The sequence below is a fragment of the Eulemur rufifrons genome, chromosome 30, assembly GCF_041146395.1.
Source record: "Eulemur rufifrons isolate Redbay chromosome 30, OSU_ERuf_1, whole genome shotgun sequence".
In the NCBI taxonomy this organism is placed as follows: domain Eukaryota; kingdom Metazoa; phylum Chordata; class Mammalia; order Primates; family Lemuridae; genus Eulemur; species Eulemur rufifrons.
Window position 1 is genome coordinate 102,165,944 of NC_091012.1, and position 13,161 is coordinate 102,179,104.

General features: G+C 50.7%; 1 protein-coding gene across 1 annotated transcript; it reads right to left on the reverse strand.

Moving 5' to 3' along the window:
- Positions 1-2,210: 2,210 nt before the first annotated feature.
- GPKOW (G-patch domain and KOW motifs) lies at positions 2,211-11,582 on the reverse strand. Its single transcript, XM_069462928.1, has 11 exons — positions 11,394-11,582; positions 10,502-10,656; positions 10,278-10,402; positions 8,209-8,318; positions 6,915-7,128; positions 6,374-6,506; positions 5,564-5,666; positions 5,235-5,358; positions 5,072-5,141; positions 4,468-4,553; positions 2,211-4,363 (listed from the first exon to the last, which is right to left on the reverse strand). Exons 1-11 carry the CDS (start codon positions 11,567-11,569, stop codon positions 4,229-4,231), a joined length of 1,431 nt encoding a protein of 476 aa, XP_069319029.1. The 5' UTR covers positions 11,570-11,582; the 3' UTR covers positions 2,211-4,228.
- Between the last annotated feature and the right edge of the window lie 1,579 nt (positions 11,583-13,161).

Consider the following 13,161-nt stretch of genomic DNA (forward strand, 5'->3'; position numbering starts at 1 on the left):
TGCCAGATGCTGGAGGTCTGCTTGGCACACAGTGAGTGCTCAATGAGCAGTGTTAAGTGAATGAATGCAACGGCTTTTTAAGGCCAAGTTGGGGCCCGCCCTAATCCACAGGTTGGAGGAGCTCCCGGCCTGGAGGTTTGAGGGAGCCCAGTGAGTTGGGGCACCATAAGCTGAGTTGTGAGGGGGAGAGGAGGGAGGGAGGTTGGAACTGCCACACCAGAAGGGGCTTTGAGCCTGGGCTCAGGGAGAGGCTTTGGACCTGCAGGTGTGGGGAGCCACGGAGGTCTCCATGCAGGACTGGTCTCACCTGGAGATGTGCTTTCCCCTTTCAGGTACCTGGGAATGTCACATCCCAGACCTGCTCAGCTCCCCCAAACTGCTGTCCCTGTGCCTGAGAGCTGCATGTTCCCAAACGGCCTGCCTCATGGATGGGGGAAACTGAGGCCTAGGGAGGTATGGGGACTGAGCTAGCATTCACTTGGGGAAACTGTGACATTATCTGGAAAAGTTAGAGGTATAAAGCCTACAACCCACCGATTCATGGAGGTACACCTTACAGGAAGTTCCAGAAGCCTTGCTGGGTAGCCGGTGGGGAAAATCAGTTTCCAGTGGTAGAAATCAGCCAGATTGACCAAAAAACTGGGGGGACCAATGTATTTGGTGTGGCTCTGTGTGCATGGGTGGCGTGTGTGGTGAGCGGGGTCGTCAGCTGGCCATCTTTCGCAGTGGCTGCAAGGAGGCTTCTCTTAATTCCCACTACAGTCAGAGCAAAAGGCAAAGTCCTCGCAGTGGATGCATCGCACAACAAACAGTGCCGCCCTGACCTGGCTTCCTACCACCTTCTCCCTTGGTTATTCCCCTGTGGCCACCCTGACCTCCTCACTATTCCTGAAGCACACCAGCTACCCCAAGGCCTTTACACTCTGCCTGGACCCCTCTTTCTCCAAATAGGTACAGGACTGTCCCTCACTTCCTTCATATCTCTGCTCAGTGGCACCTTTTCTGTAGGGCGTTCTGTGGCCCTCTTGCTCATACTGCCGCATGCTCACTGCTGATCCCCTTTGCCCTGCTGTACTTTCTCTTTCCCTCATAGTTCATAGCACCTTGTACCATCCTAGATGATCTACTTGTTTATTGCTCCTTGCCTCTCAGCCCCACTGGAATGTCAGCTCCACAAGGACAAGGATCTTTGCTTTGCTCAAGGCTATATCCCCAGCACCTAGAATCCTGCCTGGCATATAGTGGGGACTCAATATTTGTTGAGTAAATGATTTACTCCCTACCATACCGTACCCCTAGCATGCAGAACAGTACCTGGCACACTAGGGGCTCCACAGATGTTTGCTGAATGAATTGGGGCAAGAGGGGGCTTGGTGAGGACCCACCATCCCTGACACAGCTTTACGAGTTGCTGGATACTTTATCCTTCTGCGTGGTGCTACAAACACCGAGGTGAAGAGGCCCCATGTGGGGAGGAGGGGAGCATGAGGAGGGAATGTCAGAAAAGGGTGTCTACCTGTATATATCTGCCACCACGCTCAGACCCAATCACCCCAGTAACTGACTTCTCTCTGAAAGGCGATGAAACTGCTTCTTGAGTCTGCTGCCACAAATTCAAGATTCAGTGTCTGCAGTTTTTAACAGTCAGCACCCTGCTAGGGAAACTTCTGGAGACTTGGCAGAAAAAGCAGATGCTTTTTTACCCACATCTTGCTCAATCCCTGTGATGTGGAAGAAGCCAGTCTGGACAAACTGTACAGGTCACAGTCCCCAGCTTGTGAGTGGCCTGTGGAGAATTCCTGGGCTCACAGGAGCTGTTGCTGCAGTAACCACTGCCACAGGAGCAACCCTGGCAGCAGGCAGATGCCAGGCAGCAAGTTGGGAGCAAACTGCGCAGTTTCCAAACGTCTTTAGAAACAAGTCTTTGTTTGTGCAGTGTGAATAAGGGGCAGATTGGGAAAGCCTCCTTATATTGTCCACCCTTCTCTGAACGTAAGGAGCCCCTCTCAAAATGAGGGATCAGGAGGGCTCCTCTCAAGGGGAAGCACAAAAAACCCCAACGTTCAGTCGGGGAGACCAGGTGCTCTGCCTAGGGCTAGGTATTCTGGACAAAGGACCATATTCAAGAACTTCAGGCCCCATTTTCAAATGCAGGATCAGTAGAAAGATTAATTCCAGGAAATCTGAAGCTGATGAAAGATCTATTTTAGTATTGTGGCACATGGAAGAGACAGAGGGAATGTCTGCCATGGCTAGGGTATGCCATGTTACAAGGCGAACACAAATAGACCAGCGCCATTCCCTGGGGAGCTTTTAGCCCTTCTCGAGGGTATTTACCAAAACTGGTTTATTATGATTTGGAGAAAGGAGGAGGCCTTCTTGACTGGGTGAAAGCACATATAGCATAGGAAACTGACTACCAGATGTGACAAATTAGACCTCCCTGCAAGCCCCGGCCCCCGAGATTAAAAATACAAGCCAGGCTGGAATTCCCAGGGCCGTGTGTGCAATCCCAATTAGGACTGGAGAACTGGAGGACTGTGGGTGGGGATTTGCACCCCACTGTCTGCTGTAACCACCTTATTTGGCCAATCTTGAAAACAGATGCATTCTGAAATTAATTAGGGATAAATTAAATTGGCCTGTGGCAACTGTATTACATGTCATGGTTACTATATTGGAAGGTTTTTCTAAATCATCCCTTACTGGGCACATGGCCACTGAGCTTGGCAACTCCTTGTTTTTCTCTATAAACAGCAGTTTCCCTCTGCTCAGCAGGGACAACAATTTACCTTTTTTTTTTTTTTTTTTGAGACAGGGTCTTGCTCTGTCACCCTGGCTAGGGTGCAGTGTTGTCATCATAGCTCACAGCAACCTCAAACTTCTGGGCTCAAGCGATACTACTGCCACAGCCTCCCAAGTAGCTGGGACCATAGGTGCACAACATGACACCCAGATAATTTTTCTATTTTTTGTAGAGACGGGGGTCTCGCTCCTGCTCAGGCTGGTCTCGAATTCCTGAGCTCAAGCCATCCTCCCGCCTCCGCCTCCCCGAGTGCTAGGATTACAGGTGAGAGCCATGGCACCCGGCCAGCAATTTACCTTTATGCTTCTGGTCTAGGGGTAAGTGTTTCAATTCTCCAGCACTCTGTCATGTCCTGACCTGTCAGGAGTTTGTACCCATGGCCTTTTTCTAACTCAAATATCTGATATTACATCAGTGACTTAGATACTGGGGATGATTTAGAAACAACTGTGTCTGAAGCTCTGACTTCCCTCATTGATTTTGCATCTCAGGCCATTAAACAGGAAAACGGTTGAGAATTTTCTGATGATAACCTTTTTGAGAATATAGTTACCTGGAGCAACTAGAGAAATTCTACCCAAGACAGAGGAAAATTTTTACCTGCATGCCAGTTTTGGGACTAAAATGATGGCCCAGAAATGACCTGGCTCATTTGGAAATTAAGGCTAACATATCCCATCTGGGCCAGGTGCAGTGGCTGTACTCCTGGTGGCACACACTGGTAGACCCAGCTACTCAGGAGGTTGAGGCAGGAGAATCAATTGAGCCCAGGAGCGTGAGGTTACAGTGAGCAATGATGACACCACTGCACTCTAGATGGGGCAACGGGGCAACGGGGCAACAGAGTGAGACTCTGTCTCTAAAAAACAAACAAAACATATCCTATTTGTGGGCAGAAGCCTCCCTTCTTCTAACTCCCCACACCAGCTCAGGATATTCTCTGGGATCTGCTCTAAACCACGAATGAAAGCAGACTCCGCTGCTGGAGTTCTGGCTCAGGAAGTTGTTCAGAGATGTGGCATTCCAGATTCCATAGCATCTGCTCAGGGGCCAGATTTCATAGTTTCTATACCCCAAGAGTGAGCTCATGACCGAATGAGTCCTTTAACTGGTCCTGCACCCCGAGCAGAAAGGTGAGGCTGAAAAATGAAATGGTTCCTACCTTAACTCCCAGTTCAGCACACCACTTATGATTTCATCTTTCTACTAAGTATCTAAAATGGTTTTTATTATACACTAAATACTGGTAAATATTGGGTTTCTCTCTAGTCTCCCTTCTGGTCCATCCATTTCCTCTGTTCCTGTCCCAGGACTGTAGCGCAAGCAGAGGATGGAACAATTATCTTCCCACCTTCTCGAAGGCAACTTTCTCATACTGTATAAAACAGATAATCGCCTGGGGGACAGGAATGATCTCGTGGGTCAGTCTTCATCTGTGTCATTAGGGCCCATGTACTGGCAGACAGCATCGTAGTGAAGCTCCACCACCTGATTTTCTCTCCGCAGCTGCACCAAAGCCCGGCTCCGTGATTTGTCCAGGCCCATCAGATGTCCCACCTGGAGTAGGGGTAGGGTGGAGTCAGCAAGCAGCAAGGCCAGCCCAGTCCCTGGGACAGCCCCTGAATAACCTCCAAACTTCCACTTCCAGGTCTGTGACTCACCTTTCCAGTGTGTGGGCCGAGTACCACCATCACACAGTCGCCCTCTAACTTGGGAACCAGGGTCTCCAGCATGTCTTCCCTCAGGCCTACAGATGAGGGAGAAGGGAATGAGGCCTGCAGCAAGGGCCAGCCCAGCCAGGGTTCTGTTGAAAGGGCCTTTCCTATTTCCCTGGAGCCACTCTACACCCTGTTGACAAATGGAATCCCACCACACCCATTTCACAGACGAGGAAACCTAAAGAGAAGGTCACAGAAATAATTATCATAAAGGCAACATTTACATACAGGGGTCGTGTTAATATAACTCCCCCAGTTATTGTGGGCATGTTGTAAGCTCTGCCCTGCATTGGGAGCTCAATACACACCCTCACCACAAGAGGGAGAAACAGTAACTTCCACGCTAATTTGACAGATGGGCAAGTGGGGCTCAGATAATCACCATCATGGAAGTGTCTAATGTTCTATAAGAGGGTGCTAAGCCTTGCAAAGGACCTAAACTCTGCCCGACCTCCCAGCCTTGCCTAGGCTAGGCTCTTGTCCTAAGACACCTTTCTCGAACAGCCTCCAGGATGGGAATGCCCCAGCTGCCACTGTTTAGACTCACCTTCCAGGACTCTGCCTTCATCTGTCCGACACACACAGGTATCTGGACTCAGGACATCTTCAATCGTCATCTGGGGAGACAAGTCAGCGGGATGTGAGGGGTTAAAGAGTTAAGGGGGCTCAGTTCCGAGGGAGGAAGGGGACCCAGGCTGTAGGGTTCTCACCTTGGTGTTGTAATACCGGCCACCTTTGTGCAGCTTGTTCACAAACCGTACTCGCAGGTCCCTGTGCAACCAGTGCTGACTCCTGGGGGCCACTTTCCCACTCTTGGCTGCACGCCCATCCTGTCTGTGGAGAGGGGACAGCACCAGGCTTAGTTCTTCATCAGATGCACCTGCCAGTTGCCCTACCTTTGCCTACGCCATGAAACCCACCCATGATGCCATTCCTAGCTCCTTCTATGCGCCTGCCTTGTCCTGGAAGCCTTCCCTGGCTGCTTGAACCTACCCACACCTCTGCCTGCTTCCCCCATCCCACATGCCCAGGGTCCCACCGGTCTGGAAGGTCTTTCCGCTTCCTCTTTGAGTTCTCTTGCTGGACATGTAGGTCCTGATCCCGGAGGACCTTCCATGATGAGGGTGTCCCATTCTGTTGCACTGGAAAAGTTTTGCACACCTGGCCTGTTCCAGGGGGTGTGGGGAGAACCAGAGAAGAGCCTCAGTGTCTTACTGCCCTTTCCTTCCAAGGCCACACCTCAGCCCAGGGCCATCTCCCACCTATCAAAGTGCCCCTTCTCACCATCATGCCTTCGCCTGGGCTAGCAGAATGCCTCTCCCCCACCTCTCAACCATCTGGCCTCCTTCAGGCAGCCTCCCCCAGCCGCCCAAGCCCACACTGACAGTGCTCACCTAGTGTGGGCTAGCAAGTCCTAGAGAGCTCTGTCTGCACTCATCTGCCAAACTGCCCCATCCTACTGACACAGCTTCTCCTGGGCCATTCTGCCTGCCTAGAGTTCCTTTTTCCTAGGTCACATCCTAATCCTAGCAGTTCTCACTCCCTAGCAAAAGAGAGGTTCACCACCCGAAACAGACAAAAACTCCGAGAGGGCAGGAATTGGTTTCTGCACCTGTTTCTTCCCCCTCAGAGACAGGCTACGGACTCAGGGGCACGACATCAACCTTTCTTCAGCCAGAGTAAGCCATGCATGTCCACTCTCACTGCCTGACCTCTAACTGGGAGTCATCCCTGCCAAGCAGACGGCTGCCTTCCCCCCCTGCAGATCTTAAACCCACCCCACGAGCCGGGCCCTGCCACCCCCAGGAATGCTTCTCCAACTCCCCCAGCTATGCAAGAGGCTCACCACTGAGATCCAAGGAGTTCTTGTCAAACTCCTGCTGGGAGACAGACCGCAGGCAGTACTCACTAACAGTCACCACGCGGCTCCCGGCAGCCAGACGCACCATGGCCCGGACATTGTCAGGATCAAGGCCTTCCACCTACAGTGTTGAGGGAAGAAGTGAGGCAGGGGTTGTGGACTCCACCAGCATTCCTAAGACCAAGCTGTCTACCCCTTACCTCCAATAGGCCTGATTCGTGTGTCTTCCCACCAGACTGGGACTGGGCCTGGTTCCTATGTTTCCTTCAGCAGACTATGGGGCTTGCGTGGATAGCCTTTGAGCATTTAATCCTCAGGGACTTGTGGAATATGGCATTCTTTCTCTTTTAGTTGGGAACTGAGGCTCAGAAAGGCCCAGGATGTGGTCATGGTTACCTAGTGAGGCAGTGGGCCAGGCAGGCCTAAAAGACGAGGACTACCAGCCCTTCTACCCCAAACCAAATTCTTCCCTCTTGCCCTCAAACCAACCTGCCCTGTCCCTGCTGCCTGGGATATCTTGCTTCCTTACCTTCCCATACAGGCCTCTGTGAGGGCCAGAAAGGACCACCACAGCTCCTCCAGGCACCAGTGCTTGAGGCTGGTCCTCCTTGTCATTCTCTTGCTCCTTATCTGGCCTTGGCACGTGGGAGGAGCCGGTCGGGGTCAAGGCCTGGGCCGCGGTCAGGTTGGCGCCCAGACCTAACCCCTTGGGCCTCAGTGAGTTGAACCGGGGCTTCACTACCCTGTAGGGCAGAATATGGGCTTGCTGAGGGCGGGGTGGTACAATAGTCTCCAACGCCTCATTCCCCTCCCCACTGCCCACATCCCACCCATCAATATTTTCAAAAATACCCTTTCCAATCTCATATTAGGACTGTTTTTAACCTACAGAAATGGCAATTTCATTTGGGTCAAACTAATAACATGCTGCATATACCAACTATTACATAATATCACAGTGGGGACCAGAGGCAGATTGCTGTAACCGAATACACTAATATTTCTACAGGGGAAATCATATGAATATTCACACAAAGCCGGAAACATTATACATGCTCAATGCCAACTCAGGTCATGTTTGGCTGTCAAATGGTTTATGAAAAAAAATGTTTGCTTTTCAGAATTCTTTGGAGTTTGCAATTGCGAAGAAAGGGGTTATAAGGCCACATGATGACAGCAAATGTTTAGTCTGTGATTTCTTGAGGCCCCCACTGTATGTGCTTTATGTGTATGATCTCATTTAACTCTCACAACATCCCTGTGAAGTCAGTATTATTATCCCCAGTTTTCAGATGAGAAGACTGATGCCCAGAGAGACAAACTTTACATAAATGGGATCCTATTACGGAGTTTTTTTGTTGGTTTGTTTTAGAGACAGGGTCTGGCTCTATCACCCAGACTGGAGTGCAGTGGTGCGATCATAGCTCACTGCAGCCTTGACCTCCTGGCCTCAGCCTCCTGAGTAGCTGGGACTACAGGCGTGTACCACTGTGCCCAGCCTATTTTTTCATTTTTAATTTTTTGTAGAGACGGGGTCTTGCTATGTTACCTGGGCTGATCTCAAACTCCTGGCCTCAAGCGATCCTCCTACCTCACCCTCCCAAAGTGCTGGGATTACAGGTGTGAGCTACCATGCCTGGCCCCCAGATGGAGTTTCAAAGGGCAAATAGGAGTTTGGAACAGTAGTGAAAGGGGATACTGGATTCATTAGGGTGGTAATGTATCCTCCCTCCCTGCCTGGATGGTTCTGGGTTGGCAGTAAGCATGGGGATCTTGTTCATGGCCCGATCTGTCTGTCCCCTCACCCCTATCCCAGAACTCACTGATTGAAGGTGCGGCCAATGCCCTCGCCAGGTTTCCAACCCATACCCCGCAGCATGGCCATTCCGTAGGCCTCCACAGGCACTGCCTCGTAATCTGCCTCCTCTGGCATCTGTGGGTCAAACACAGGAAGGAGGGTCAGGCTTTGCCAATGCCTGGCCCTCTGTTGGAAGTGTACTTGCTATCTTGCTATCAACCCTCCATGCTTCTGCTCCAGTCAGCTCAAGGGGGAGTTTTGATTTCCTGTCACCTACCATTCCTCACTTTACTCCAGTCCTTCAACAAATATTTCTAAAGCACCCAATCTGTGGCAAGTACTGTTCTGGGTGCTGGGGATAAAGCAAGTGACCAAAACAGACAAAACCCCCTGTCCTGGTGGGGCTTACATTCTAGTTACATTCTAGTTGTGGAGACACACAATAAATAAAATACAGAAAACATGATATGTCAGGTGGTGATAAGTTATATAAAGAAAAACAAACAGGTTAAGGGGATGCAGAGGGATAGCCACTGAGTTGACATTTAAGCAGCAACCAGGATATGACAGAGGGAACCCTGAGGGTGTGAGAAGGTAAAGTATTCCAAGCAGAGAACAGTAAGAGCAAAGGTCCTGAGGCAGGACAAGACTTGGTATGTTTGAAGAGTATCATGAAAGTCAACATGACTGAAACTGAGACGTGGAGGCAGAGAAGGGTGGGTAAGAGACTAATCAGGAGAGCTGGGCAGGAGTTGGAGGACCCTGAGTCAGGTGGGAGCCCGGAGAGGGACCAGTGAGGAAGTTACTGCAATAGTCCGGGTTGAGATGCTGGCAGCTCAGCCCAGCGTGGTGGCAGTGGTGATGGTGACAAGTGGTCAGATTCTGGGTGTTATCTTGAAAAGAGAGATGATAGGATTATACTGACAGATTGTGTACGGGGTATGAAATAAAGAGGCGAGTCAAGGATGATTCCAAGGTTTTTAAGCTGAGAGAGAAGAAGGACAGATAGAACTGTGCTCAACTGAGATGTAAAAAGCTGCAGGAGGAGGTTTGTAGGGGTAAAAATTAGAGAAATGAGGCCAAAGCTGGAACAGGCTGAAGAGTCAAGTGAGGATGTCTTTTTTTGTTAAAGATAAAGGAAACAAGAGCATATCTGAAGGCTGATGAGAACAGTTAGGTAGAAAGAGGGTGGTGTGGGGCTCTAGGAGAACTAGGCCCCAAAGGAGCACTGTAAAAAAATTTATGAATGAAGAGGTAAAGAGTGGGTTCTGTGGGGATGAAAGACAGACTTGGTTACTTCTGTGGACACACCTCTTACCTCTCCTGTTGTCACCTCCCATCATTACTCTTTCAATCCTTCACATTTGCACCAGACACACAAGTTGCTTCACTGACAGATAAACACCACAATGACTTCCTGCCACCGTGCCATTGCTTGGGCTGCTGCTGCCATTACGAGTACTCACTCTGTTCTTCCCTCTCCCACTAAACCCTACCTATCCTTCTAGGCCTCATTCCCACCACTTTGGTCTGAGTCCCCATCATCTCTAGCCTGGACTACTAGTCCCCTTGCTTCTACCCTCCCTTGTTAGTCTTTTCTGCTCACAGCAGCCAGAGGGATCCTGTCAAACCGTAAGTCATGTCCCTTTTCTGCTCAGGGGCTGCCCATGGCCCTCATCTCACTCAGAGTACAACCCAAAGTCCTCACCGTGGCCCACAAGGCCCTGACTGGTCTAGCCCCCTGCATCTCCTTTCTGATTTCATCTACTACCCCTCCCCCTCATTCATTCCACTCCAGCCACATTGGTCTCCTTGCTGTTCCTCAAACACTCTAAGCAGTGTCTACCTTCAGAGCCTTCACATTTCCTGTTCCCTTTGCTCCCCATCTCATTCAGATAATCCCAGGATTCAAGTACTTTTTTCACATCCCAGTATCCAGATTTATTTGTTAATGTTCCCAAACAGGATAGCAGAAGGGAGGGATAGGCAGCAGGCCTCTAGCACACACAGAGACATTCCCTGCCGTGTGCAGAGAGGAAAGCTTGGCAGACAGGGCAAAGGCTGGGGCAGGAGGGGGGTGAGGGGCCAGCTCACTGTCTCAGCCTGGGGTTCGCTGTCTGTCCCTTCCCTGTTGGGGGTGCATCCTTTCTGGATCATGGGGATAGCGAGCGTGGGGTCGATACCCGTATTCTCTCTCTCCTCCAGAGACTTCTTGGATTCTAAGGGAAGAATGGGAGGGAGCAATGAGGTTCCATCCTATCCTTCCACCTTCTTCCTCTTCTTCCTTCACTGAGACATGGTAAAGGGGGATCACTCACCCTCAATTATCTCCTTCACAGCCTGGGACAGCATCTCATCCACCAAGGTCCCAGTAACCGTGGATGGCCCAGGGGGCTGTGCCGGTGGCTGCCTGCGATGGCCATTCTGGATCAAAGGGATGATGACTTCCTTTGGGGCTTCTGAGGGCTTCACACTAATGTGGACACAGAGGGGTGAGGTTTAGGAGAGCGACAGGGTCAATGGGTGCTGAGCCACACTCGTTCATTCAGAGAAAACACAAGAGCCAAACTCACCACTAGACCCATGGACCATGTCCTCCGTTCTCCTGTCTGGCCCTCTTATGTCTCTGATAGTGACATGCCTTCCCCTGCGCATATCTTAAATGTCAGTGTCTTTGAGAACTCATTCCTGGACCCTCTGTTCATCCTAAGACTGGCTTCCTCAATGACTCCCAAATCACCATCTTCACCTTTCCCCAGCTCCAGGCTCCAGAACAGTCTCCTAGACGGCTGATTCGCATCTGGAAGTCCCTCCCTCAGACTTTCCTCTCCTAATTAAGATGAGGATGGCTCCATCAACCTGAATCTGAAGCTCCATCCCGTTCCCTATATAAAGCCCCACCGCTTCCGTTGAGACATTAGAGGTCCTGACATTCTCCCCTCCTTTCTCTCTCAGAGCGCACACACCTAAGTGGCCCCAAGCCCTAAAGACACTCCCTCTCAGGTATACGTGCTCTCTTAATCCCCACGGCCATCAAGCCCAATTTCCCCACCTCTCCTACAAACTTCCGCCTTCTTGCCTCCACGAATTTCCTCAGGCCGTGCTTCAGACTTTCCAGGCCACTGTCACCAACACAAACAACTCAGATTCCTCCCTCCTGCTTGCGCCCACCGCACCGATATCCACGGAGTGAAAGACCCGGCGCTTCACCTCTGCAGCTCTCTTCCTTCCACAGTATTCAAGAAATCCTTCTCCTCCGGGGCTGGGCCCGCACCATCTCCCGGGTCTGCCAGCCGCCTCCGAGAGGACGTGCGAGTGAAGCCGAATGAAATTGGGGCGGTGGAAGTTGCCGCTAGCTGCAAAACACGGCCTTCAGCGTCCGCCATCTTGCCCCTTTTCCCCGGCCAGTGCACTGCCAGCCGGGAAGTTTAGTTTTGCCTCATCTCGCCAGGGGCGGGCCCACGAGCGCAGGAACGACATTTCCCACAAAGCACTGCGGCACTAGGGGCGAGGGCGGACAAGGGGCCGTAGGAAGTAGTTGTCGCTCCTTTAAGTTTCAGAGAAGTGCGTCGAGCCGTGCACATAGGGAAATGTAGTTCTTCAGGGAGGTAGGCGTGGTAGGAGGATTCATTCTCGCTGGGTGTTCGTTCCTTCGTTCCTTCGTTCCTTCGTGTAGGTGTTTGACAAGTATTTATTGAGCGCCTACTGTGTGCACCTTACTGTATCCTACCGATGTGGGAAGTGTTGATAAAATAAACCATGAAGAAAAAATCGGCTGGGCGCGGTGGCTCACGCCTGTAATCCTAGCACTCTGGGAGGCCGAGGCGGGAGGATCGCTTGAGGTCAGGAGTTCGAGACCAGCCTGAGCAAGAGCGAGACCCCCGTCTCTACTAAAAATAGAAAGAAATTAGCTGGACAACTAAAAATATGTAGAAAACATTAGCTGGGCATGGTGGCACATGCCTGTAGTCCCAGCTACTCAGGAGGCTGAGGCAGGAGGATTGCTTGAACCCAGGAGTTGGAGGTTGCTGTGAGCTAGGCTGATGCCACGGCACTCTAGCCTAGGCAACAGAGTGCACCGCGAATCCTCGTCTTACAAAAACTATTATCAGTGAGCGTCAGTTGCATACATGTCTAAATAATAGACATGAAATGGTGTCTACTAATGCCAGATTTTTATACTTGACAAAGCACTCCTTTTTCCTAGAGGCCAGTGGGGAACAGTGATACTTAAATGGATATTTTAAAAATACAGCAACATTGAACATATTGTGAGTGCCAGTTACTAAGAATTCAAGGATTTATAATTCAGGCCAGGCATGGTGCCTCATACCTGTAATCCCAGCACGTTGGGAGGCGAAGGTGGGAGGATCGCTTGAGGCCAGGAGTTTGAGTCCAGCCTGGGCAACATAGGGAGACCCCATCTCTACAAAAAAATGTTTAAAATTAGCCAGATGCAGTGGCGCACGCCTGTAGTCCCAGCTATTCAGGAGGCTGAGGTGGGAGGATCACTTGAACCCAGGAATTCAAGGTGGCAGTGAGCTATGATCACGCCACTGCACTCCAGTTTGGGTGACAGAGCAAGACCCTGTCTCAAAATTTTTTTTGTTTTGTAATTGGTCTTGCAAAATGGCCCCCTCCCTAAGTCATTTTTTTGTTCTGTCCCCAGTACCTCAGATTTTCAAACAAGTTAAGCCTAAGGAGCAGACTTAACTAACTTCTCCACAGGACTAACGACTCACCATCCATCACCAACAGCTGACTCTTGAATTAGACCACCTGAAGACTCCATGACTTCAAACCCCACTATAAAAGTCCTTGCCCTCAGTCAGTTGGGAGGACAGATTTGAGGCTGCCTCTCCCATTCTCCTGGCTGATGTCATTCATATTAAAAATGCCTTTCTTCCTTGGCAATCCTCATTGTCTCAATAATTGGCGTTCTGTGCAGTGAGTAACCAGACTTAGGCCAGATCCCTTT

What these genes read in the sequence shown, in the direction of transcription:
- GPKOW (XM_069462928.1), bottom strand. Translation starts at nt 11,569, where the DNA reads ATGGCGGACGCTGAAGGCCGTGTTTTGCAGCTAGCGGCAACTTCCACC. An exon ending in GAAGGAAGAGAGCTGCAGAG is followed by an intron (nt 10,657 to 11,393) that starts GTGAAGCGCCGG and finishes TGTCCACATTAG; the next exon opens with TGTGAAGCCCTCAGAAGCCC. An exon ending in CGGAAAGACCTTCCAGACCG is followed by an intron (nt 5,359 to 5,563) that starts GTGGGACCCTGG and finishes CCCTCTCCACAG; the next exon opens with ACAGGATGGGCGTGCAGCCA.